This window comes from Myripristis murdjan, chromosome 6 (genome assembly GCF_902150065.1).
Source record: "Myripristis murdjan chromosome 6, fMyrMur1.1, whole genome shotgun sequence".
Taxonomy (NCBI): domain Eukaryota; kingdom Metazoa; phylum Chordata; class Actinopteri; order Holocentriformes; family Holocentridae; genus Myripristis; species Myripristis murdjan.
Genome location: NC_043985.1, coordinates 31,621,792 through 31,648,640, shown reverse-complemented (window position 1 = coordinate 31,648,640; position 26,849 = coordinate 31,621,792). Strand labels below are relative to the sequence as shown.

Here is a 26,849-nt window from a genome sequence, read left to right as displayed (position 1 = left end):
ATCTGTAGGTTTTGATTCTGCGCAGCATCCAGACATCACAACCGGGATCCGACACAACATGAACATCAGACAGCGGCCTCGTGTTGCATGAAGCTTTTATTTGTACAATAGCATAACAAGATACAAACGGTGTGTGATCATGTATCATACAGTTTCAATGTAGTAAATACAAGTGCGCTGCCTTGACCCGATGGTAAACCTACTGAGCGGTGAGACGGTGAAGCAGAGAGTGGACAGACACACATCCAGCTGGTGTGTTTTGATGCAGACTTGGTGACAGTAACACAGCTGAATAATCATTTTATCTGGTGTTTTCTCCTGCCCACTCTTTGTTTTTCTCTCCTGTCTTCTTCATGTCGGCCAAAGCCAACGGTACGCGAGCGTTACAGGCAGAACTATTAACTACACAGCTTTCTTCCTACTTGATAAGTTGAATATTCTGCAGTAGTGGTTGTTGTACAGTGGAAGTAGATGAGAGCAGGACACTGATGTGCTATTTCAGCGGTGTGTGTGTGGGTGGTGGTGTCGTCGCGCATGGAGACACTCTGATATGTCCAGACAGACTGACTGATGAACCGGTAGGAGAAAAATCTGTTTTGTTAAAGACGAGCGGGGCTCATTCTGACACACTGCAGCGCGTCGGTGTCTTGAAGTGATGGAAACTCTCTGTAGACCAGGAATCTGAACGTTCATCCTGCTGCAGGCGCCGTTCACCTGCTCGACATCTTCATATTTCAGGCGCCTTGTCTCAACTAGAAGACATGACATCAATTTTTATTCTTTCCTAGTTAACCAACCAAATTGAATTGATTAGATTCTCTGATCTTGTGTAAGTTGAGGGGTGAAATTTTTGGGAATCAAGGAGGCAAACACACACGGTATCATGATCACTGCTTCTGGTTCTGGTTTCTTGTCTGGTGAACTTGCAGATTTTGGTCACTTACATATTTATTTCATTCATTCTGTCCATAAAAATCTAACTTAATGAGGTTACTGTTCCACTTTTTTTAATGCGAGTGAATGCAATGTCCAGTGGATGGTTGTGCCTTTTGACTTTGCCAGAAAAGCACAAACAGTAAATAGTAATTTGGGTGCGTCTGTCTCGACGCATAAATGACAAACTAAAGGACGGAGCGAGATTCACTTGGCAAGAAAAGTCATCTGGATTCTACTGGAAGCCAAGAGGAACGAAAATGTTAGTGCTGAGGTGTTTTTGGGAGTGCCGACCTTGTGCTGAAGACTTTCACCTTCACCCTAACGTGCTTTTAAATCCCTGCCGATGGAACTTGACTGGAGCAGAAATGGACCACGTGGCTCCTGGTCAACATCTACAGGACACCCTGTCCTCTGCCAGGCCAGCGTCTGTGTCGCCTGAAAGCCACATCAATTCAGGACAGATGACATATTTAGAAAAAGATCCATGTTGCTCGACGATGTGCACTCAGAGTTTTTAATCTGCGTGCTGCACATCTGATCATGAAGGACTTAAAGGATCAGGGAGCAATTTTCCTTAACAAAAAAAAAAAAAAAAAAAGAAAAGCAGTAAAGTTTATGTGGTGATATGTTGACTCACATTCAGTCTCTGATAACGAGTGAACTGAATCCTGTGCTGAGAAAACTCCCTGGCCAAAGAAGAGACAAAGATGACCGTAAACTGCTGATTTCTGCCACTTATTTTAAGAATTGGAATAGGTTGCGTGGTTACGGCAGGCAAGAGGAGAAAAGACGTTTTTTGGGTTATGAATGCCTCAGGAAACTCACTGATCTGTGTCATGTAGGTGGAAAAAAAAACTCTTCTCTCATTGTCTGCTCACAATGTTTTCTAAAAGTGTGAGGCAGCAGCAGTCACAGTCTCATTCTAAATCTAGTTTAAGAGAGGAAAGCAAACCACAGGAAAAATAAAACTGGCAATGTCTCGGCTTGGTTTACGAGGAAACACTGGACCTTGAGAACTGTTGGGACAGTGAAAGCCATTGCCGGCTGATGGAGAATTTGGTCATCGTGTTATTTTGCTGCCATAATGCCCATGCAAACTAAAAATGTCATGTTGTGAGGCCTTTTTACTGTCTGATGCGGATCTGTATCTCCACAAACACTGCAGTAATTAAAACAAATACCTGTATTTTCAGAATGCATCAGGTTTTTGAAGGAGAATCCTGGGAAACAGTTTTAACACGGGACCAGGTTGGCTGACAACTCCGGGAAAAACACTGAACCAAGTTTTTTCACGTTGACAGCAGGGTTACACTGAAATGTTTAAACCTCTAGACACCTTGTCATCTTCTCCATCTGTTATTCTGCTGTTATTCTGCAGTCCCTCTGTAGTGCAAAATCTCACACAGAGGAGCTGGGGCAGGTTTTTAATGCAGCAGCAGATGGGCTGTCCCCGAATACCTGCACCATCCGGAGTTGACGAACTCCAACCTTCTCTTTCTCCCATCTTTCCTCTGCCGTTCCTCACTGGATGCTATCTAGTAAAGCAGAAAGGCCTTTAAAAATATATATTTATATAGTTTGAAAAAGTGGCAAATGGCCTAATAAGAATGCATGGCGAGTCACACTGCATTACACGTTTATACATCCTCTCCTCTAGCTTACAGCGCTCTTTACAAAACAACAAAACGTCAGTGCACAAAGCAGTAAGAAGTGAAGAGCGGGAGGCATCTGTACCCCGAGCACAAGGCAGAGTGTGTGTGTGTGTGTGTGTTTGTGTGTGGGTGTGTAATTGTGTGTACAGCTCAGAAGGCACAGCTCTCAGCCAGGCAGAGGTGTGTGTGTGTGTGTGTGTGTGTGTGTGTGTGTGTGTGTGTGTGTGTGTGTGTGTGTGTGTGTGTGTGTGTGTGTGTGTGTGTGGACTGAAAAAAATGCAAAGGTAGCAGGTGTGTGTTATCGATGGAGCAGCTGTAGGAAAGATACGTCCAGCAGCAGGACAAGGCACAAAAGCATGAACATTTTTTTCTTTTTTTTCCCCCGTATGTGTGTGTGTGTGTGTGTGTGTGTGTGTGCGTGCGTGACGACACAAACAATATGTCTGAAGTCAGCCACACTGACTTATCCCAGCTCAACGCTAAAGCATCCTATAAAATCTGTTATGTGCAAAATAGGACAGAAAACCTCAAAGCAGATAAAGAACAGTGGTGTTAACATGAGAGTGGTTACACAATATCATCAAAAGATGTTACAGTTTTACACAAACAAACAGAACTAGTATCAGCATTGGAGGCACAGTTCTTCCCATCGCCTGTAGGGAGCAGTACAACACCCTGCCAACCATTTGTACTGATGTATGTGTGCGTGTGTGTGTGTGTCTGCCCCAATCCTTCATTAGGATGCTTCGTCAGATAGAAGAATGGTTAAAGTAGAAGCACAAAGTAAAACATTGTTAATAAGGACAGCTTCATAATGTTACGTAGTTATATCCCTGTACTCTTTAGCCTTTAGTAATTAACAATAGTCTCCTAGTTACAACAAGAAAAGACCGGTAACGACGTGCGTTCAGCTCGCAGAGATATGCTGATGTTATTTCACATGAACAAAGTTAATTTACAATCCCGCTGCAGTGGCTGGCACTCAAGGGTCCTACGCAGTTTCCACTCAAAAAATTCAACACTATTCCACCAATTTTTTTTTTTTTTTTTTTTTCTACACCTAATAAACCATTAGCACAATTAAACACCCGTAGGGACAAGCGATCTGTGAAGCGCTAGTGAGAGCCTCTAACTTGTACACAATTTTCTGTGCGCTTTTCCAGAGTTTTAAAGGGGCGTTGATTAATCTATGACTTTTAATCAACCTTGGTGAGCACAGAGAGATAAAACATTCACAGGTGCCAGGCATAGCTCAAGGTGACCTATAGCTGACAGAAATACTGCTTTGTCTTAGTCTTTTTTTTTTTTTTTTTTTTTAGCCTGAGATTAAAATTGCAATGTCACTCACCCACTGAGTATTAGAAACTTTTGAAAGCTGGGAGTCTCAGCAGCTTGGTGCAATCAGTAGTTGCTGAGTCATTGCTATGGATTAACCTCCTGCAGGTACAGTGCGGCCATTTTGTGCTAGGGGACTGGAAAAAAAAAAAAAAAAAAAAAAAAAAAAAAAAAACTTCTAATTGCACCTGTAAAGACCTGGAAATTTTCAAACTTTTGATTGTTTGCTTCTCTGTATTTCCAGAGCTGTGTAGGAACCCGGAGTGCTCTTTCTTATCAGCCACCCACTGCTTTGTGTTGAACACATCTCTGTCCATCATCTCTGGATGGATTTACAGCCTCAGCTCAAATCAAATTATTTTTTCCTACCTCGCTTGTTTTTTCTTTTCCCACTGATGTTTGGGTTTCTTTTGGTGCTATGTAACAGTGTTTTCAATGACCAACACTGACACTGGGGCCACATGTGGCTATAAATGGGGTAACTAGGGTTTCACTTGACGATATCAAATGATGGCCAGAACCTTTAGGTGTCACATGGGTAGAATAAAATCTAATCTGAGCCGGCAGGTGTAAATCCAGCTGCAGTGTTGCAGACTCAAGGCGTAGAACAGCGTATAAAACTAAACAGTCACATCTGCAGTCTACATGGGGTACAGTCATCTACCATTAGTTTGCCACCACAATCGGAAAAGGACGTGTGGTTTATGTGACGAGGAGGCGGAGTCTAAGGCGTCTGGTGGCTCCACCCCTTCCGGGCTCGGCTGAAATTTTAATTGGCTGAGCAGGGGTCAGGGCTAGAGGTTGATGAAGCTGAGTTACCACAAAGCCAGGGTCAGATGGGAGTTTTAGGGCTGTAAAAAGGGAAGGCAGAGCAGTGTAACACCCACAGGTCCCTTTCGTCTCGAGCTTCCCCCCCCGCTGAGCTGGTGCACCAGACTCGGCTCGTGTAGAGACACTGAGTTTGCTGCAAGCAAAAAGCACTAAACCAACCTCTTCTAGCTGTGCACGTTTTATTTTTGTCCTTATTAAAAATGCTAGCACAAAATGACGCATTTCTCATGCTGGTTTCATCAGACTAGTTCCTCATAACTCTCAACTTCCACTCCCAAATTAGATTAAACCCTGACAGACCATGTGAAGATTTAACTCCGGTCCAGAAACCAAAGTACCTCCGTCCAAACACAAAATCCCAGGAGACAGTCTTTTGGCCTCATTAAGGTCTGAGGCAGTCAAACCAACACTCTCCCAGAACATTTCACCTCATGCCTGGAGGAGAGTTGGGACCGTGCTGGGTTGTGGTGGTGCTAGACTGAGCATTCAAACATCAGGCTGACACTTACGCCAGGGCTGCTCTGAACCTCCTGCGAGTCAAAATGGCCATAAGGCACAAGTCTTGATCCTCTTTCTGCTGAGTCTGCTGCAAGAGGGCGAGGCCTTGCTCAGCCTGGCCGGGACCCAAGGGGTGGGTGCGGTACAGGAAAGTCATACGATATAGCACCCCCAGCAACCGAAGAGATCACCTTAATCCCTTTTACAACCCATCACAGCCAGACAAGGTCACTGTAACTTCGCCTTTCGACACAGAGCTCATATACACTGTTCCAACAACGAAAAGGGGTAGGAGTTGATTTGAGAGACCAAGCCCCTCCAGCTGGGACAGAACACACTTTGGAGGAGTTCTGTACGAGTTGCAAAACTACTCAGAATGGCTCTGAATGTGAAGAGGCTGAAAATGTCCCAGATTATGACAGCTTCTCATTGTCCCGTGGGTTTGTGGCCATATTTCGTGTCTTACCAAGGGACCTTCAGCTCCCAGCTCAGTCCCTGTTGCTTGTTGAGCTCACTATGCAGCCCTGGCACATAAGTTGATGATGCACTTAAAAACTATGCTCTTTGTTCTGTGAAACAATAGTTCCATAGGTCGCTGACGTAGCACTTCCTTCCCGTGTCCTTTTTGGTAGCAGCTGTGGTGTATTTCTCAACAAGCTGCTACCCGTTACAACTGGTGATGCCATTGTTCATGCATCTGGATGAGATCCTCGTCCAGGACATAAGCAGGCCAGCACAGCTCAGCTGCACTCCATTCAGTCCATGAGAGGGACATCTGCGTTTGTAATCTTTCTCTCTGCGGTTCAGTGTGCATGAGTAGCTGATGAGGCTGTCGGTCAGAGCCGGTGTTTGTGTCTCTCTGTCCAGCCTCCACTTTTTTTTCCAGCACTCATGAGTGAAATTGTCCTTGACGACAGAAAAGGGATCCGATTCCCTGTCAAACTCAGCACTGACCATTACAGGCAAATCCTGCAAGTCTGACCTGTGAGGAGTGTCAGGAGGCAATTACTTTACTGTTCAACCTGTGACTCACCTCCTGCTGCTGGCTCAGCCCTCTGGGAAAAGAAGTTAATTTGGATTCACTTCTTGTTTTTTTCCTGGTTCCTGTGGCTCTGCAGCATGTGGTCCAATCAGAGCTGTGATTGGCAGGGATTTTTCCAGGTGATCTGTCTGGCGTGACACTTTTCGGTACCAGTTGAAGAAAAAAAAGAAATCTCAGTTTTCACTTCACGTCGTAGGTTGCATCTGTGGCCATGTCATGTCCCCTTCATATCTGGCTCGCTTCAACTGAGTACCCGATATGGTGCAAGTGAAAGCAAGAATATCTAACACACCCTAAGCAGCGGCTATAGTGTCTGATGCCAAACCAGCTTTCTAGCGTAAAATCTCAGGTACATAAGGGTGATGTGCTGGTTATTTCCCGGGGAATACGGTGATTTTGCCGGCCTTAGCCAGTCGCTGAATGATCTGGGCTTCATAATCAGCATCGTGGACGCCGGTCTTCCTGAACTCGCCGGAGTAGCGGTTCTGCTCCCAGTAGTGGTGCCAGTTCCCGCGGCTGTCAGCCCCGAAACCAAACACGTTCACCTAGCAGGCGGGAAAGGAAAGCGGAAAAATGAATAGAGGGAAAACAAGATAAAGAGAAAAGAAGGATTTGCAAAGTGAGAGAGAATGAGAGAGAGAGAAGCGAAGAGTTTACTGACTTCATCGCAGACGTGCAGAGCGAAGAACAGCACCAGCATGCCGGTGGACGGGTAGCGCCCGTGATGTCTGGTCCAGCGGTCGTGGATGTACTTGAAAAACGCCGGGTTGAAGATCTGGACCTGAGCGGCGGAAAGAGAGGAACACAACATGTTTAGGTCATCATTCAGAGCGTGATATGGGGACACTGAAAACTAAGTATGACTAATTTTTATGCGAATGCGAAATACTGAATTATAATGAAAAAAACCCTCAGATCCGATGATGTTCTTGAGCATATAGAGGAGGCAGGGAAAGTCATTAGTCAGGAGGCAAACTGAGATCATCAATCATGAGGAATCACTCCAAATCAAATATGTTCTTCACTATACAGTATTTAATTAATGAAAGGAAATAAACGATGTATTACTGGGAAAAAATAATCCTCACCCCCTTTGTTGTGATTTTTCACACAACTTCCTCAATCACCTTCTCATTTACATACTTGTTCTTCTAAATTTGTCAGCATGGCAGTACAAAGGTTTGGCCTTGATAATAACTGTGAGAAAAGATAAATTGAAGGCTCTCTGGATTCCACTTTTTTTTTTTTATTACATAAGGAAGACGCTGTCCAAATGATGACTCACAAAACCAAACAGGTTTTTTTCAAAGTGAACACTCCAGATTTGATTGTTGTGAAGGGATTAAAACCTCGGATAACCAAAGGAATAATAATTAGCCTACAAATGTGCCATGTATCTCCAAGTAAGGCCAAGTCCCAAACAGGCTTTACGCTGCTCGAAGCGCTGCGGTGGAGGAATAAATCTTCTAAATCTATATTTTTGGGTTTGCTCCAAATAAAACTGTACAAACTGTCTCTGACCAAGGCTGAGATAATATTCCCCATATTTTTACATGGTGGGGATTAACTTTGGGTTCATTTATTTTCATGGATTAAAAAGCAGGCGGAAGATTATTAAAAACAAAGGGATGTCCTATAATCTAACTGTAATCCTTCATCATCATCATCTTCGTCAGGAGGAGAGGAGGAAATAATTGTGGGGTCACTGTGAACACATGAACATGTTTTGTTTTTTTTTTCTTTTGTATGTGCTTGTGCAGGTGTGTGTGCATGTGTTTGGGTGTGTAAACGGCAAATTGACGTGTGTCGTGAACCCACCTTGTCTTTATCCACGCGCAGGAACTGCTTCACTGGAGCGTACGTACTGAGAGAGAGAGAGAGAGAGAGAGAGAGAGATTAAGCACAAACTGCATTTCTGTGTGTGTGTGTGTGTGTGTAATCCAGCGATGTGTGCCAGGACCACATCTGTGTGTGTGTGTGTCCACTGTACATACAGTATGTTTCTATGGCCATGGTTACACTAGTCTTTTCATGCAGCCTCTGAAATTACAATTCAGCCGTCAGATCTCACTGGGCCAGATGTGATTTGCCTCCACATGTGACCGTGAGCGTGACCCCTGTGACCAGATGGCAATTTGGATTTCGTAATCCTGCACAATATGTCAAAACAAGTAGAAATGGACATTCCTGGGCTTTCGGTGCTCACGAGAAGTCTTCCTTTTAACTTCAGTAAAAATGCTGAGTAGTTGAGGTAAGGTTCCCTGCACTAATGAGAAGGCATCAGTGAAGGCTTTTAATGCCACCGCTGTGCTGCTGCGTGAGTCTGTGTGTCCTGGTGGTGGGCAATAAGGTTTTGCTACTAAGCCACTGTTCAGCTGTGTGGTATGAGCTAATCATCAGTGGGATATACAGACCACGAGGAGACAGATGCCTCTATTCCACATGCAAAGTTAACATAAACCATCCCAACACCCGGTTTCAGTGCTGCTCCACATCCAACCACCCTCTTCCATCTTGTTTGCCAGGAACATAAAACATCCTGCGTGTGATTTCATGACATCTTCCTGGTGATAATTCTTACATAAATGGGGGCTAGGCCACTTCCCCATATAGATAGATAGATAGATAGATAGATAGATAGATAGATAGATAGATAGATAGATAAACATAAAATAAAATTAAATAGAATAGAATAAATGCAGAAATATATACAATAAAGACTAAATATATACAATAAAGACTAACCTAAGAATATGAGATATGAAATGTGAAATATACAGATGGTATGTGAAATATACAGATGGTTGTAATAGATAAAAACAGTATGAATGTATATTAACCTAAGATATACTATATTAATAATAAATAAACAGTTAAGCTGCTGGGTAATGGATAATAAATAAATAAACAGTTCAGGAATATAGTTTAGCCGGTCAGATATCAGTGTGACCTAACTGCAATTTGTGCACGTCCAGACTTTCGGCTCATTTATGCTCGCTTTACGCACAAAAGTAAATATTTCCATTTCAAATGATGTAACCTTGACTGCCCACATGCCTCCAGGCGTCCTTTATGTTAGCATGGATTTCGAGCAATCAATCAACTAGAGGGCAGCTCAGAGTCAGAAACTTCTGACAACAACAAACCTGGCAACGGTGCGGGAGGTCGTAATAATGGACCTGCTGCAAAGAGGCAAAGGCGGAGGCGGCATTATAGACGGTGGTGGTCTGTGAGGCCATTGAACACATCACCACAGGAGGACGGTGGTCTGTGAGGTCATTAAACACACCACCACAGGAGGACGGTGGTCTGTGAGGCCATTAAACACACCGCCACAGGAGGACGGTGGTCTGTGAGGTCATTAAACACACCGCCACAGGAGGACGGCGGTCTTTGAGGTCATTAAACACACCGCCACAGGAGAACGGTGGTCTGTGAGGTCATTAAACACATCGCCACAGGAGGACGGTGGTCTGAGGTCACTAAACACACCACCACAGGAGGACGGTGGTCTTTGAGGTCACTAAACACATCACCACAGGAGGACGGTGGTCTTTGAGGTCATTAAACACACCACCACAGGAGGACGGTGGTCTTTGAGGTCATTAAACACACCACCACAGGAGGACGGTGGTCTGTGAGGTCATTAAACTCAACACCACAGGAGGACGGTGGTCTTTGAGGTCATTAAACACACCACCACAGGAGGACGGTGGTCTGTGAGGTCATTAAACACACCACCACAGGAGGACGGCGGTCTTTGAGGTAATTAAACACACCGCCACAGGAGGACGGCGGTCTGTGAGGTCATTGAACACACCACCACAGGAGAACGGCGGTCTGTGAGGTCATTGAACACATGGCCACAGGAGGACGGTGGTCTTTGAGGTCATTAAACACACCGCCACAGGAGGACGGTGGTCTGTGAGGTCATTGAAAACATCACCACAGGAGGATGGTGGTCTGTGAGGCCATTGAACACACCGCCACAGGAGGACGGTGGCCTGTGAGGTCATTGAAAACATCACCACAGGAGGACGGTGGTCTGTGAGGCCATTGAACACACCGCCACAGGAGAACGGTGGTCTGTGAGGTCATTAAACACACCACCACAGGAGGACGGTGGTCTGTGAGGTCATTAAACACACCGCCACAGGAGGACGGTGGTCTGTGAGGTCAACTAAACACACCCCCACAGGAGGAGGGTGGTGTGTGAGGTCATTAAACACACCGCCACAGGAGGACGGTGGTCTGTGAGGTCATTAAACACATCACTACGAGAGGACAGTGGTCTTTGAGGTCATTAAACACACCACCACAGGAGGACGGTGGTCTGTGAGGTCTTTAAACACACCGCCACAAGAGGACGGTGGTCTGTGAGGTCATTAAACACAGCACCACAGGAGGACGGTGGTCTGTGAGGTCACTAAACACATCACCACAGGAGGACGGTGGTCTTTGAGGTCATTAAACACACCGCCACAGGAGAACGGTGGTCTGTGAGGTCATTAAACACAGTGCCACAGGAGGACGGCGGTCTGTGAGGTCACTAAACACACCGCCACAGGAGAACGGTGGTCTGTGAGGTCATTAAACACACCGCCACAGGAGAACGGTGGTCTGTGAGGTCATTAAACACAGTGCCACAGGAGGACGGCGGTCTGTGAGGTCATTAAACACACCGCCACAGGAGAACGGTGGTCTGTGAGGTCATTAAACACAGTGCCACAGGAGGACGGCGGTCTGTGAGGTCATTAAACACATCTCCACAGGAGGACGGTGGTCTGTGAGGTCATTAAACACAGCGCCACAGGAGGACGGCGGTCTGTGAGGTCATTAAACACACCACCACAGGAAGATGGACAATTCTTCTCTCTCTACTATCAGATATCATAAAACAGAGTCTAACACGAGCCTGTGTGTATTGCATTCCTGTTTGTGTGTGTGTGTGTGTGTGTGTGTGTGTGTGTGTGTGTGTGGGTGTGTTCTCTCACAATCGAATCTGGCCGGTGGAAAGGGCGCTGGTGATCCAGAGCAGATCGAGCGTTTTGAAGGGAACCAGGACGAAGCTGACGTTGGCCGCCAGGTTCTTGGCGCTCTCCGGGTACATGAAGTGGTGTGTGGTGTGGCTGCCGGCGTCTTCCTCATAGCCCACGGTGGGAGCCAGGTTTATCCTGACAGACACGCACAGAGACAGGAAGACAGTTCAGGTGCCTGTGGGCTGGAATTAAAACTCGATGTTGTGTGAAATCAAACTGCTGTTATACGCCGCGAATGAATGTCTCCCAGTTTTCGAGCTGTGCCACATTTACAGATGGTGAACATCCTTCTGTCTGCGCAGTCGCACGCCTGTCATCATGATGGAGAGAGTCGGGAGAAAGACTAAAAGTAACACTGAAAACGAATAAAACTAGCAAACTCACTTTAAAAGCTGATTAAACCTAAACTGAAACTGAAAACAAAAAGTCAAAACTAAATAAATATAAAAACAAATGAAAAATTTAACCCTTCTATTATGTTTGGGGCCAATTTGATCCCAGCCAATGTTTAACGTCTCTAAATAAATGATTAACATCATTTTTTTTGCTTCATATTTAATGAGTGTTCCTAATGTAATGGGCACTACCAGGTAAACATGAAATTGATATGATGATATATTTTCAATGTCCTGTACACACTTTGTAACGCATTGGTTATAAATAACAAAAATCGTTACTTAGAAATAATATAAAGCCATTAAAACACCAAAAATTAATATTTCTTTCCAATTTTAGATCAATCAGTGAGATTTTATGGTGATTTGAATATTTTTCCATTGTCGTGTTGTCGGGGGGAGTTATGTTTTATTTAAAGGGCTATTTAGGTAATCAACAAAGAAACATAAAGTACTTGACACATAAACTTTGATAACAATTTTAGTTATAATAATTTAGTGAAGGTTTAAACTGCAGGGGTCAAATTGACCCCAAACATAAAAGACATGAGGGTTAAAACTATAATAACCTGTTGCTTATACCAAATTCTCATGCTGCCATCGGCTTTTGTCAAAACAGAAACCGGGATTCATTCTAATTTTTTTGATTTACCTCATCAACTATCCAGTTTTCCTGTCTGACAGGAGCCGAGGGCCCATCTGCTTCAGCATCTGATGAGTTTTGTGATCTGAGACGGCTGAACGAGTTTCTCCTTTCTCCTCTGGCCTCTCTCATCGCTGAGGCATTTTCATCCTCAAGACAGCAGCTGACTGGATGATTTTTTTTTTTTTTTTTTTTTTTTTTTTTTTTTGTGAATCCCACCCTTCTCTGTAAACTCAAGTCTCTGCTGTGGCTGCTTGTGTCTGAGCCGGTGCGTCTGGTGCCGGCGATCACACCACCTTCAGAGACACTTCAATCGCACGTCGTGCTATGAGACTAACTCAAGCTCTCCACCCAGTCTGTGTACTTTGCACTTACACTTTTTTTTTTTATTTATTTATTTACTTTTTTAAAATATGTGACTCACCATCTGGAGGAGTGAGTTGTTTGTGGAAGTGGGGAGACGCACATAAGAAAATAGACACTCATGGTGAATTAGCACGACCACCAATATGTCCGTGAAGAAAAACAAACATGTTGAGCTACGCAGACTGAAAGGTAGACAGAAAGGGAGGAGAGGATGGGAGGGGAGGGGAGGGGAGCAGAGGGGGGGCGGGGGCTGCTGGTCAGGGCCGAGCAGATATTATAAAAACAATGACAACCGAACCACAGAGATGAGAAAACATGCAGTGGATGCAGATGGAGGCTGCCCACACAGGTCTGCCAAAAGTGCAATGCTAATGGATGCTGATGGCTTCAGTACACAACAACACACAGACGATTGCAAATAGCAAATACTGCTGTGCTTGTGTTTGTGTATGTGTGTGTGTGTGTGTGTGTGTGTGTGTGTGTGCAAAAACATATCAATCAATTTGTGTGTTTATGCCAGCTGATTATAAATGTGCATTGTGGGGAAAAAAAAAAAGACAGAAAAAAACAAACAGTGGAAATGAAAACGTGTTGAGAGTGAAGAGATTGAACCGAGCTGTACTGCTGCATGTGTCTGTGCATTTATGTGTGTGTGTGTGTGTGTGAGAGAGAGAGAAAGAGAGAGAGAGAGAGAGAGACAATCTATACATTTCATCTTCTTAGGCTGTAAAGCTCTCTGTGGCTTGTGGCGACCTCGCATGAGTCAGATGGCTTTTCTGTCAACCAATGGGAGGGAGGGATCGAGGTCAGCGTCAAACAGTGGGATTAAATGCAGTGCCACACACACACACACACACACACACACACACACACAGACACACTCAGCGACACATATAATATTGCATGATGTAACTTTAATGTTATTTACACTGTGGTGATGTAATGCTCTCTACTCCTCTGTAACTTTCACTTTGCTTTCCTCATCATCTTCCCTCCATTCCTTTTCTCCTCCTCTCACATCTCTGCAGCCATCTTCCTCTTCCTTTCTTCTTCCTCCTCCTCCTCGTCTCTCTGCTCGGTGTCCATATGCATGTCAGCCTCGTGTCCTGTACGTCCTCCCTCCCTCCTCTTTCTCCTCGCGGTAGATTTGCGTTCATCCATCGCTGCTCCATGTCAGCTGTTTTCCTATCTTTCAGTATCTCTTTTTCTCTCCCACGCTTTAACACAGCAATGTCACAACAATCAATACCAAGCAGCACCGGTGCTAAGAGTGTTTTTACAACGCGGTTAGTACCGACACACCTGGATCCCTCACTCTGCAGTCATGTGACCTGGAACGCTCTCCGGAACAAACCCAATCAACTCCGCAGCCTCCGCTAAGACTTAAGGAAAGCAGAGAAAGGCTCTGTCCCAATTCAAAGGCTGTACGCTACCGAGGTCGTATTTGTAGGCTGCTTACGTCACGGCGGCGTGACAAGTGCTGTCCCAATTCAATTTCACCGCGCGGGGTCCTGCAAATGCAGCCGACAGATCCAGACTATTTTTGACTAATTTGCAGGAAACACCTCCACGATGCTTCACGGCCGACGTCACAGCCTACTTCCCAGGGTGCCTTTCGGTCCAGTTGAATTTCTGGATCAGCCACCATTGCTGGAATTATGAAGCATGTTTTAGACCGTCTTAATGTTTATATCATGACGTTTTGATAAGTTTTCGTGCCTATAATTACCACCATAGATTCGCCTGTAAATGCAAGTTTAGTGAAATGAGTTAGATAGGCATTTTGCATGATGCATGTACGTTACAATGTAGCCATGTGTACAATTACTTTAATTGGGATAGTCGGTTGCAATTTGTGAGGTGTAACAATTATCTTAATTTTCTGCATCTTCACGAAGACAAAATAAAATAAAATACATAAAACTACAGAATCCATGTTGTCCATCTTGAGAGCGTTGAAGCTGCTTATCGTTTGGTTTCATGCACAGGTGTTCACCGACACACCTCCCAAACCTACTTGGGCATTTTACGCTGCATCACTCCAATGCGCTTCGGGAAGCCTTGATAATAATGACGTAGGAATCCTCCGCAGGCTACACCGTCCCAATTCACTAAATTTTTAGTTCTGGTAAACCTGATGTCGGCACCTACGTCGGACGCCTCCTCCTCCTCGATTGAGACAGACCCAAAACCTGGTCGGGAAACAGTTTCACCTTTAAGGCAGGAGGCGACGACAGCCCGGCTGAGCCTTACAAACTGCCGACGATGTCATCGAAAGCAGGAAGCGCAAACGATTTACGCAAATTCTTATCTCAGCGCTACAAGTCATAGTGGTTCTTGTAACTGTGTTCTTGTTTTAATGTAGCCTGTGTGTTTGAATACTAGTGTTTATGCAAAGATTTAAGTAAAGTAGTGTGTGTTGAATGGGATTTCCCGTTTCTGCTGTAGCATTCATCAGGTATTGAGAATTGTGGAATTTCACTCCTGATATCAGCCACCACATTCTGGTATCGTGACATCACCAGCTCCACCCGTTCTCTGGTCTCCCACTTTGTCCACCCATCCATCCACTGACCCATCCATCCGTCCGTCTCACCTCATGATGTAGTTGTGTCCGTCGATGGTCGCCCCGTACCCGGCCCCTCGCAGGTTTCCAGAGTTCCCCACCACGGCGCAGCGCAGGCAGCGTCCCGGATCCCACGAGCCGTACGGGGAGCGTCCAGGAATCACCTGCGACAGAGCGCCACAGAGCGTCAGGTCAAACGGGTGCAGAGAGGAGTCGGCTCGGGGACACACGCAGAGAAAACACGGCTGACCCGCAGCTTGGGCCTGATTGTAAAAATACATCCTGCTCACAATAGCGGGGGTGAATTCTTCATGAGACCCTCCATGAAAAATAAATGAGCGCCTTCTGGCCCTCGGGGAGCCGGAGTGAGATATTTAAACTTACATCCTTATGCAAATGCAAAAGCACCGCACTGCCTTAATTTGAAAGTTGGACTGAAAAAAAAAGGCAGTGGTGTATTAAAATGGAATGAGTTTTAAGATAATGTCTAATAAAGGTAATCTCTTCCCCGCAGCCAGCCTGCAGCCGTGTGTGAGTGTGAAGTAATGACTTGGCTGATTTGAATGTACCAGAATAACAAAAAGATGCATTAATAATATAAAATACCTGAAACAGCCTCAGCAGCACCTGCTGAATGCTGTGGGGTTTAAACTGCGGCTGCAACATCTAGAGACACACAGAGAGAGAGAGAGAGACAGAAACAGAGAGGCGAGACGGAGAGAAAGAGAGGGAGGTTCGGTTAGGACATGTCTAGTTTTTCCTCTGCAGACAAAAATACGATCTGACAACACAGACTTTAAATTTAGTAAGTTTCTGTGTGTGTGTGCCCATGTATATGAGTTGATTTGTGTGTGTGTGCCCTTGCTTGCGTTCCTGAGTGTGCCCGTGTCCACCTCTGTGTGTGTGTGTGTGTGTGTTTAGGTAAACGCCATGTGTCAGGCTGACAGGATGCAGTCAGACTGGGTGAGCTGAGGTCAGAGGAGCAGAGGCTCTGCTGTCCGCTTGTCCAAAACAGCAAAGTAAAAAAACAGAGGGCAGCGGAAGGAGGGCAGGATAAGAAGCTCTCCTCTCCAGGTGAGGCAAAAATTAAGTAAAACAGCACAGAGAAGAAGAAGAATAAGAAGATCCAGACCATTTGCACACTTTTTATATCCACCCACTGGGAAACAAGTGCCTTTTTCCTTGTACGTTTGTCAGGTTGCATGCCCACAAAATGTTCTGATAAGTGAAAGAGACAGCGTGCAAAAGTTTCAGGCGTTTTGCCAGGTGCAGAGTTCTCTCCTACATAACTGTCAACAACAATATTCAGATTTAAGGACCGACTGTTCTGACTGGAGGCATAAAAGTGACAGGGGAGAAGACAGAGAGGCTCCGTTGTCTGGACGGGTCAGAGACAGACAGAATGAGTCGGCACAGGGCGGAGAAGGAGAGCTAAATACGGAGGAAGGGAAGAAATACAGACAGAAGTGAGAGGACGGAGCAGATGTCAGCGAGGAGAGCTGATTTTCAGGAAGGTGAAGAGGGACACGAGGAGGACGTTGCTGTGGCTCTGATATTTTCACCCCTTTGTGTGCACCCTGAAGCACCTGATTGTCAAACGCTTTAAGGACACCGAACACACCAAGTGCTCTTTGCCTGAAACGGCTCTTGTCACGGCAAATTATCCTCAACTATTTGCTCTCCGGCTACCTTGAAACTGGCCTGATTTTCATCTTTGAAATAATCCAAATGCCGGATAAGAGCTCCGCATCGGTTTGAATGAAACATTTCACTGAAGCACAAATGCGGGTTTTTGAAAAGTGACAAAAAAAAACCCCTCCAAACAAGCCGGTCCTTCAGGAAACGGCTCCCGCTGAAAGCAAACACAGCAGGTAGAACATTGTAGCGGCGTCCCAGTGTTTCATATCCTGCATTATATGTTTTAAAGTGACGCTACTTTCATGTTATATCATCACAACAACAACTACACTTATTTACACCATCTGTCGCGCGCTGAGCAAGCTTCATAGCGCATGGACTCATTAAACGGCCAAATCACTGCGCGCTTTGAAAAATGTATGAAACGGTTTTGGGACTGCAAAGTTTTCAGGAACAGTCTTAAAAGTATTTATTGACAACTTATGTAATAAAAGTGGCACTGCGAGCTATTCTATTTATTTAAATGATAGATTTGGGTGTCATCGGGCTCGGCATGCCCAGCCCATTGTTTTAGACTTTTTCCTGCATCTGGTTCCATGTACACTACTCACAAAAAGTTAGGGATGTTCGGCTTTCGGGTGAAATTTCAGGATGAACCTAAAATGCATTCTAACCTTTACAGGTGAACTTAATGTGACCTTCTGTAAACTTTTGAATGCACATGTCCAACTGTTCAATGTTTCAGTACTTTTTGCACAAGTTGCTGTTCTCTAACAAGGAGTTTAACGGCAAAATTCACATCAGGTGTTTGATGCTCCAGCTCATCGAGGTCGTATCATTAGGGAACGGCTGCTGGAGACTGGGGTACCTCAAACGGAGTGGCCTGCACTTTCTCAGACCTGAATCCCATAGAAAACCTATGGGATCAGCTGAGTCGCCGTGTAGAGGCTCGGAGCTCTGTACCCCAGAACCTCAATGTCCTGAGGGCCGCCCTTCAAGAAGAGTGGGATGCCATGCCTCAGCAGACAATAAGTCGACTTGTGAACAGCATGAGACGTCGTTGTCAAGCTGTAATTGATGCTCAAGGGCACATGACAAGTTATTGACACTGACATTTTTTGTTGTGGTATATCCACCACTGTTGTTGGCTTTTGTTTCAAGAAATGGTTTGAGATGAGGAAATCACCAGTGTATGCTTCTACTTAAATGCCCTACTTTCATGATATAATATCACTGTAGTGTGAACGTTTTACATTTTCCATAAATTTCACCCAAAAGCCAAATATCTCTAACTTTTTGTGAGTAGTGTATTTGCTGTGCAGGTGGCCAACGTGACAAATCGATCAATAAAGCATTTCAGGCTATCAATCTACCACCTAACCGATTGGATATTTTGTGATTATCATATTGCTGACTGACACAGAGAGCGCACAAACCAGTTTTGCCGTCTCAGCCCCAGGGAAGGTTTTTTTTTTTATGTTTTGCTGTCAAACATCAAAGTCGCTCCGAGCGCCGCTTTCCTCCGCGGCGTCACACGCCACGGGCCTCGTGTCCCGAACCCGGTCACAGCCGAGTGTCAAGACGCGTTTCGGCTTTGACCGTGAATCTGAGGGTGGAAAATGTGTTTTTTGTTTTGGATTGTGGTTTGGAGTCCTGGCGGAGCGGCTTCACGGGGAGATGTGAAGGGAGTGATGACACACTCGAGCGGCGGCTGACAATGAGAACTTGTCGGGGTTTTTTTTTTTTTTTTTTTTTTTTTGTGTGTGTGTGTGTGTTTTTAATCTCATTCCAAGTTGAGTATCTGCCAAACCATGCAGGCAAGATAAATCATGCGCATAAAGAGAAAGCAAGCACCTGGAAAAAATACACACACTGACACACACACACACACACACACACACACACACATATAAATTTGACCAAAAAATTGCATGCAGGAGTTCCAGTCTCTTCACATGGCTGTTTCTCTCCAATGACCACCTTTTCTTCCGTCTTTTCGCCGTCTCTCCCACACACCAATCCCTCCATTTTCCCTCTCCTTTTTGTCACCGCTTCCTTTCACCCACCATCGGCCTTAATTCGCTTTTCCCATCGCGGCTCCCATCGCTTTCATTTCCATTCACACGTCCTCTCTTTCCCTCTCTTTAATTTCCCTCGCTCCCTCTCTGTTGCTCCACCTCCCCCGTCTCTCTTCATCTCTTCTCTCTCGGGGACGCCGGCGCCCCACGCAGCTCATCAGCGCTGATCACACACTGCTAAATCGCTTTCTTTTAGCCCCTCTCTCGCTTTTTTTTATCCTCTCTCTGACTTTGTTTTCCCACTGTTACCTGTCATTTAGCATCTGGGCAGCGGGGTGAAGCTGGAGACCGCCTCACTTCTCAGTTCACTACCTCCTCCCTGTCAGCTGTTTGTCTTTTATTTTATTTTATTTTTCCTCTTTTCTCCCCTCATCGCCACCTTTCCATGCCCTTTTTTCCCTTTCCTTTCCTTCCCTCCTTTCTATCTGTCCTATCCAGTGCCTTCATCGTCTCTCCGCCTGTGTCTCAGTCTCTCCGCTCGATGCCGGAGTGAGCTTGGCACACTGCACCAGTGTTGTTCAGCGGCTACTAATTCTTGGCAGATGTTTTCGGTGGGCAGCGATGCCAAACACCGCCTCGCTTTCTTCCTCTCATTCCTCTCAGCTGCCCTCTGGCTGCCAGACTACAGGCTTCCTGGGGCCATTCAACCAAACCCAACTTTTCTTCTTTACTTAAATCAGTGTTTCACTTTGGCAGAACATTTCTTTCTTTCTTTTTTTTTTCTTTTTTTTTTTTTTTTTCCACTGCAGCACATACACCTCCAGAACTCTAATATTAGCTGTCCTTGTGAGCCGGTGTCACGACCAGGATTCAGACTTCATATCAAAAACTGCACACAGCCAAGATTAATTACTGAAAAGTTGAAACTGGGGCACAGGATGTGAGAGCTTTCCAAACAGAACAAAATCAACCAAAAACTGTGGAGGAATCTGCACTTAGGAGTCAAAATGTTCTACAAAATTAAAAAATCATTTGGCTCCTGCGTGTTGACATTTCAGTCGACCACATCATCCGCTCAGATGTTTTGTGTCTTCTTGCTTCTTTGCAGCCTGGTTTCTTTCCTTCTGGAGCAGTGTGTGTGTGTGTGTGTGTGTGTGTGTGTGTGTGTGTGTGTGTGTGCACGCCGCCGCCGCCGCCTGACAGGCATGCACAATCATGCACAAACGTGAACACTCTGAGTGCCGTCGTCGGTGATCTGCTCAGCTTTTTTGTTCTTGTGAGACGAACAAAGGCGGCACGCGGCTTCGTGTTTGACAGAGGCGGGCCGGCTCGTGTTTTTCATTGACTGGTTGCATCAAGCTCCTAGAATAAAAAATGAAACTTTGAACTTGTGAGGAATTTTCCTCAGAAGGCAGAGAGCTGGCCTCTGACTGGAGAGCAGCGCTGCTCCTCTCCGTGAGTTACTGAGCTCCGGCTTCCCTTTACAGCACCGGCCTTTAAATCTCTTCTTCAAACCTGCTTTCATCGTAAAGCCGCTTTTATCACCTCTGACTTCTCCTCGCATTTCATCCCTGTTGTCTTTTAGTTTTCCATTTGATGTTACCGCTGGCTCTATTTATTTTACCTTTTATTTATCAGCATTATCATTACGTGTGTTTCATTGACGGGTCAGTAACACTTTATAATATCCTTCATTAATAAATGTGAAACTGATAGTTAATTAAACGTTAGTTACGGTAATTTTACTGTTAAAAATAATGAAATGAAATTAGTAACGCTACACACACAGATAGAGAAATGACATATGCCCACACCGCAACACACACCATCGACAGACACACTGTAATACACACGAGTGAGGTCACACACGGAGGTGGAAAGTTACTGAGTGCGTTTGCTCAAACACAGAACATCAGGTCACTGGAGTATTTCTGTTTTGTGCCCCTTTAGACTTCCTGTGCGACATTTCAGAGCAAAATATTGCCCTTTTTACTGCACTGCATTCATCTGATGATAAAAATAACAAAATATAGCATTCCTAATAATTAGCAGACTTTATTAATTATCATGTAATTGTTTGTTAACAGTAAGATAACTATTAACTAAAGTGTAATTAACTATCAGTTCACCATTTATTAATGAAAGTTAGTATTACAAAGTTAAGATTCGTCTTTTGTCCTGTATCTGTTGTGGCTGTGACTTTCCCCAGCAACCAGACTTCTTTTTCTGTCTCATTTCACACCAGTAGACTGTGTGTACTCACATTTTGTTGTGGTGTGCAGAACACACACACACACACACACACACACACACACACAGACACACCTGCCGGTAAATTATTCCTCCCGAGGTCTCCGACCAACCTGGTAGCTCTCTCCATCATCCTGCTGCTATCTCTGCACTTCCCATCACCTCCATTACATTTCATCACATTCTCCTCCACCGCCGCCGCCTCTCCGCTCTCACCCACCCATTCACTCCTTTCACCACAAAATAAGTTCTGGATCGCTTTATTGATCGCAGTGGAGAAAAAAACAGGTCACTGCAAAATCACAGAACGGTATGGCCTGTAGATAAAAAAATATTGAAGATTTAAGTGCAGCGCGGCGCTCTGAGGGAGTTCCTTTTGGCTTGTGCTATTGGGCTACTTCAAATGCTCCATTGAAAATCAACAGGTTTTTAGGGCCAATCCCATTTCTTATTTTCACCCCCACCGCGACCCCTCTTTTTCGAGTGCCACTTGCCCCTTGCAACAAAGTTACAAAGGGTAGGGGTTGAAATCCTCCCCTATGAAATGGGACAACCCTTCATCCCCGGAAACGTCATCATTAGTCATCAGTGACGTTGTGAACAGACGCGACGATTTTTTTTTTTTTTAATTTTTTTTTTTGCCGGGAAATCTCAATCTCAATGACGTCAAATGACGTCTTCAGCTGTGGTAATCTCTCTTGCGTGGGCTGTTGGCATCTTTTTGCGGTTGTCAGTAGCGAATCGGAAGAATGTAAGGAGACGTCTCCGCTGCGCGTCGCCCCTCAGCCGTTGTAAAATCACTGTAACCCGCAGCTTCTCGGGGCTTATTGTTTAATTCGACGCCTGGGAGCGCCGTTGAATCAGCTTGAGGTATGAATGATAGATACACATGGCGTAGTGTCATCAGCGCGTCATAGCTGGGGGGGCGGAGTCACCTGGGTGGAAAACATTGGTTTGCTCTCATTGATTCCCATTCATTTAGCGCGATTTTTGAATCCTATTTTCCAGTAAAATATAGATTTTCAAATGAATATCAATGGCTTACATTAACTCTTTATTGCCAGCCGACAAAGAACGATACCTGACAAAGCTGGCCAAAATCGGAATTGATCGTTGTCCCTATGTTATTAAGGACTGAACAGACGATCCAACCCAACGGCGTCCGGTCGCGTACGGAGATATTTACAACTACCTGATTGAGTCGCCTGGTAAGAGACACTATTACATTTTCCACAGCTGTGTTCAATTAAACTTACCTTAATATCAAACAGCAAGAGCCAGTAATGAATGAATCATGTTTATGGAGCTCATTTGAGTGAATTACAGGTAGGCTAGTTGTTTTGACACATGAGCTGACCAATACAGATGTTTGCTAATGACCACCTCGTAGTCAGTTTTTTCTTCTTAAGACTCAGTGGCTGTGTTGCCGCCCTAGGCGAAATTACTGGCTTGCCCCCTTCCATGTTACTACTCCTACCGACCTGACCGGGTGGGCACTGCTGCCGGCCTATTAGAGAGCCTATTAGTAGGCAATAATAGGCTCTGTTTTTATGTTTGGCAAACGTATGAACTTTAATTCGGTTTTTTTTGCGATATTCGATGAGCAAAACGTCACACAGCAGCTCTTGACTATTGTCCGCTCGTTGTTCTCAATGGTCGCTAAGGCTTTGTTTTCCACCCAGGCTAAAACCGGATGTGACGTTTGTGGGCGTTCCCGACTAGCTCCGTGTGTATCTATAGACCGTAAACAAGTTCTGTTGTAGTTAGCCCGACGTTAGCCACACAACATGCGAGCCAGCTGGTGTAGTCGTGTAATGTCAAACAAACAATCGCCGACTTTATTGATTTTTGTCTTAATTGTGTGAGAAGTGTGGGAGATGTCTCGTAGCGCTCGCTTTGGAGTGTGCCTCTGAAAAAACTCCACCCTCCCCCTCCGCCTCAACAAGAATTGGGACATCCCTACTCCTATGCATGAACGTGCAAAACGGAGGGGTAGGGGCAAGTGGTAGGGTGAAGGGGTGAATTGGGATTGGCCCTTAGTGACTTAGTTTAAAGGCCACAGTCCCTGACGGTGTGTTTTCATGTCGCCGTAGTGGAGGGAGAGGTGTCGCTCTCTTTGCTGTCAGCTGGTCGCCAGTGGGTGTCACAAACAAGTCAAAGAAGCAGCATTTTCCCGTTTGATGAGGATATAAACGGGGGATTTGCAGTCGCACTTGTTTGTCTCTTGTGATCTTGGATGTCACCCGTGTCATGTAACACGGCGCTGATCGTTTTCTGATGACTGGTCGGACGCTCCGCTGACTCCTTTGTTCTTGGTTTCTGCCTCCTGGCGTTCAAATGAATGCCTGCCTCAAACAGAGTCTTTTAACAAAAAAAATAATCCCCACAAAATCACATTCTGAATAAATCTGAGGTGAGAAATCTACCACACAGGTGCTGATTCCTCTTGCCTTATTTTACTTGGAGTTTTCCGCTCACCTACACAATCTGATTGGCCGCTGCCCAGTGAAGTTCAGCGTTCTCAGCTTTATGCAAACGAGAGGCAAATTTCAAACACCTGTCTCTCTCCGCTCCCAATCCCGGAGTTCTTCTTATGGTGGGACAGAAAAGAGGAGACCACGCTTTGGATTTTATGACGTGAAGCGAGTAGAGCGCGTACCTCGAAATAACAAAGCCACGCCACGGTGGCCTGGGTTCAAATCCCCCTCTCTCTCTGCCCGGGCTTTCCTGTCTCTCTCCACTGTCTAATAAAGTAGAAATGCCCAGGAAATAATCAAAATCATGCAGTTTGTAAGGAGTGCTACGCGAAAATTAGATATCTCTGCAACACGACTAACCTCAGAAATCATGTTACTTCTTTCCATCTGGAGCAGGAAAAACAACAACAACGCAAAACGGCAGCAGCCAACCTTTTATGTATGTTGACGCTTTATTTTACTGAAAGCTTCACCGAGCCCTGCTGCACAGAGTTCTATTTTTTTTTTTTTTTATTTTGTTTTTTGCATACATAGAGCTCACTGTTCATCTGGTTGAAAATTAACAACAGGGAGTGATTACACCAACGGAAAGTCACTGAGATGCACTGCAAACACAAAAATGCACTGCTCCTCATTAATAATCACATGATCAATCATGATCACAGCCCTCGCAATCCTAATCAAATGAAATCACCCGGAGCCAAATGATCGCGCCCCGCCCGCCCCCCCCCGCCCCCCGCCCGCGGTGCGTCACCTCCCTGTTGCAGTGTGTGACCTCATGGCTTGGCAGCTGTTGGCCTGTGTTTGCACTTTTCTGCCATTTCAGAGCTGGACTCTGGCTACAGCACTGACATCAGAGTCCAGGCCAGCCGCTGGAGGACAAACCCATACAACATCGGAAATAATGCTCAACACACACACACACACACACACACACACACACACACATGCACACACGCACACACACGTAGATGGGTTGTTTTTCCAAGTGTACTTTAATTAAGTGCTCTCTCCCTCTCCATCGAATGACATATTCATTTCAGTTTTTCAGACGTGACTTAATGCTGGCTTCAAACCGCCCAGCCTGCAGCGTCCTGGTTCTGCAGGAACATGCTGACATGTGACTGGCAGGGATAGATGAGGAGCCTGTTCTTGTGAAGCAGGATTGGCGTGTTGCTCTGCGCGGGGATACGGGCGGGGGGGAGATGATGCACACGGTGAGAGGAGCGATGTGTGATTATGCTGTATAACTTTCCTCCATGTTGGTGCGCACATGAACTTGTATCTCCTGTGCAGCTGACAGCTGAGGTACATGATGTTTTCACGCAGCCGGAACGAGCCGAGTAACTCCAAAACTGTAGAATGCCAAAGATATTAATCAGGTTTTCTCAACTCCTGTACAGACGACTTTTTGCTGAACTTTTGTTTTTTTTTATAGGGCACTGATGACAAAGTGCTTACTCCCGTAGACTATGATTTTTCTGTCATGTTTAATGAATGTAGAGGAAGGCAGAAATATTAAATCAAAGAGGCAGTTTGCAAGTTTGTGTTGTTTTTGGCACGGTGCGGTGCGGCAGTGTGTCGAGTCTAGCCGAGGAGTCTCAGTCAAAAGTGAGATATGCACCACTTGAGTGACAAATTAAGATACTTTCCTGAGGTTAAAGCTTTTGACAAGGGAAAACCTGTTTTTTTTTCCCTGAATGATAAATTCTAGGTAATCTTTTTTTTTTTATAAGTGTTTTATAAGTAAACTGATTATATTCTGCATAACATGCACTTGTAGATTATGCACATATGGATAGATAAAACCAATCAACAAATCCTACTTCTTATGTAGGATTAAAACACATTCTTCAGTTTTAATTCAGCACAAACGCTTATAAAAACATCTGATTATGACCCACAGGTTAATGTAACATATTGCCGTATATCGTGTCAGCAGAAACAGCTGATTAACTGGTGAACAATCTCATAAAGGAGTTGAAATGTATATTGTGCAGTGTGTAGTGATGTATTGTATTGTATGTGAGGTTCAAATCCATCGCTTTGAAAAGTCAGCTTACAGTCATAACAATAGAACACGCAGAACGCTTCTCACATTATTATCATGTCATTTGAACTCGGTTATTACAGATAATGAAATGCCACAGGATATGTGGGTATGTGCCGTGTGAATAGGGCAGGTATTACTACACAATGTTGGTTCATAGTGCCAGGAAAAAAAACAAAAACACAGATGATGTTTGTTGCTCAGTATTTGACAGCTGAATAATATAAAGGCACAAAATGCAGTTTTTTTCATTAGTTTTTCTTTGTCGTTTCATTCTTTGAAACGGAGATGATGAAATTATTAAGAATGAAACTGTCAGCACAGTAAACTCAAACACATCATAAGGCAGAGTGTGTGATGGTGTGGAGGTGCACACACTCCCAGAGGGAAGTGACAGGGCTGCTGTTACTTACCACCCACCAGTAGTAGACATCCGAGGGCAGCTGGATGTTGTCTCTGGTCCACACCGGCGAGATGTCCGGGTCGTAGTTCTCGTCGAACCAGTCGGAGACGCCGGGGTCTCCGACGCAGCGCGGGCAGGCGCAGGTCTTCTGCTGCGGGGCGTCGGGCGACGAGAGCCGGTGGGTGCCCACGTAGCTCGGCACCAGCTTCACCCGCCGGGACTCCTCCCAGCCGGGCGGCTCCAGGTAGTTGAAGCCGACGCCCCCGCGGAGCGAGACGGAAAAGAAGAGCGAGGTGAGGAAGACGAGCGCCAGAGAGCCCAGGAGGACCCAGAGTCTCCGGGAGCATCTCAGCCCGCCCCCCCTCTCTGCGCCCCCGCCTCCCCCGGCGCTACCTCCCCCGGCCCCGCCGCCGCTCAGCCAGGGCCGCACCTCCGAGATTCGGGGAGCTCCCCTGGATGGACCCCCGCCCCAGGACCCCCAGCCGCCCCAGCCCCAGCGTCTGTCCCGGTGCAGGGTGGAGGACGGGATGCGGCCCCCCCACGGCCATGCCCCCACCCCTGGGCCTGCCACTGTCCCCAGCCCACCCCACCCTCCTCCTCCTCCTCCTCGCAGCGACCACCCAGGCCTGGTCAGCGTGACTGGGACACCCCCCGACTCGTGCACTGGGTCACCAGATTGCCCCCGTTTACTAACCCAGTACACACACACA

General features: G+C 45.6%; 1 protein-coding gene across 1 annotated transcript; it reads right to left on the bottom strand.

Annotated features, from left to right (window-relative positions):
• Positions 1–78: 78 nt before the first annotated feature.
• st3gal2 (ST3 beta-galactoside alpha-2,3-sialyltransferase 2) lies at positions 79–26,687 on the bottom strand. Its single transcript, XM_030054251.1, has 8 exons — positions 26,674–26,687; positions 26,150–26,591; positions 15,910–15,969; positions 15,334–15,467; positions 11,289–11,468; positions 8,113–8,158; positions 6,956–7,075; positions 79–6,839 (listed from the first exon to the last, which is right to left on the bottom strand). The coding sequence occupies exons 1-8, from the start codon at positions 26,685–26,687 to the stop codon at positions 6,666–6,668; spliced, it is 1,170 nt and encodes a 389-aa protein (XP_029910111.1). The 3' UTR covers positions 79–6,665.
• Between the last annotated feature and the right edge of the window lie 162 nt (positions 26,688–26,849).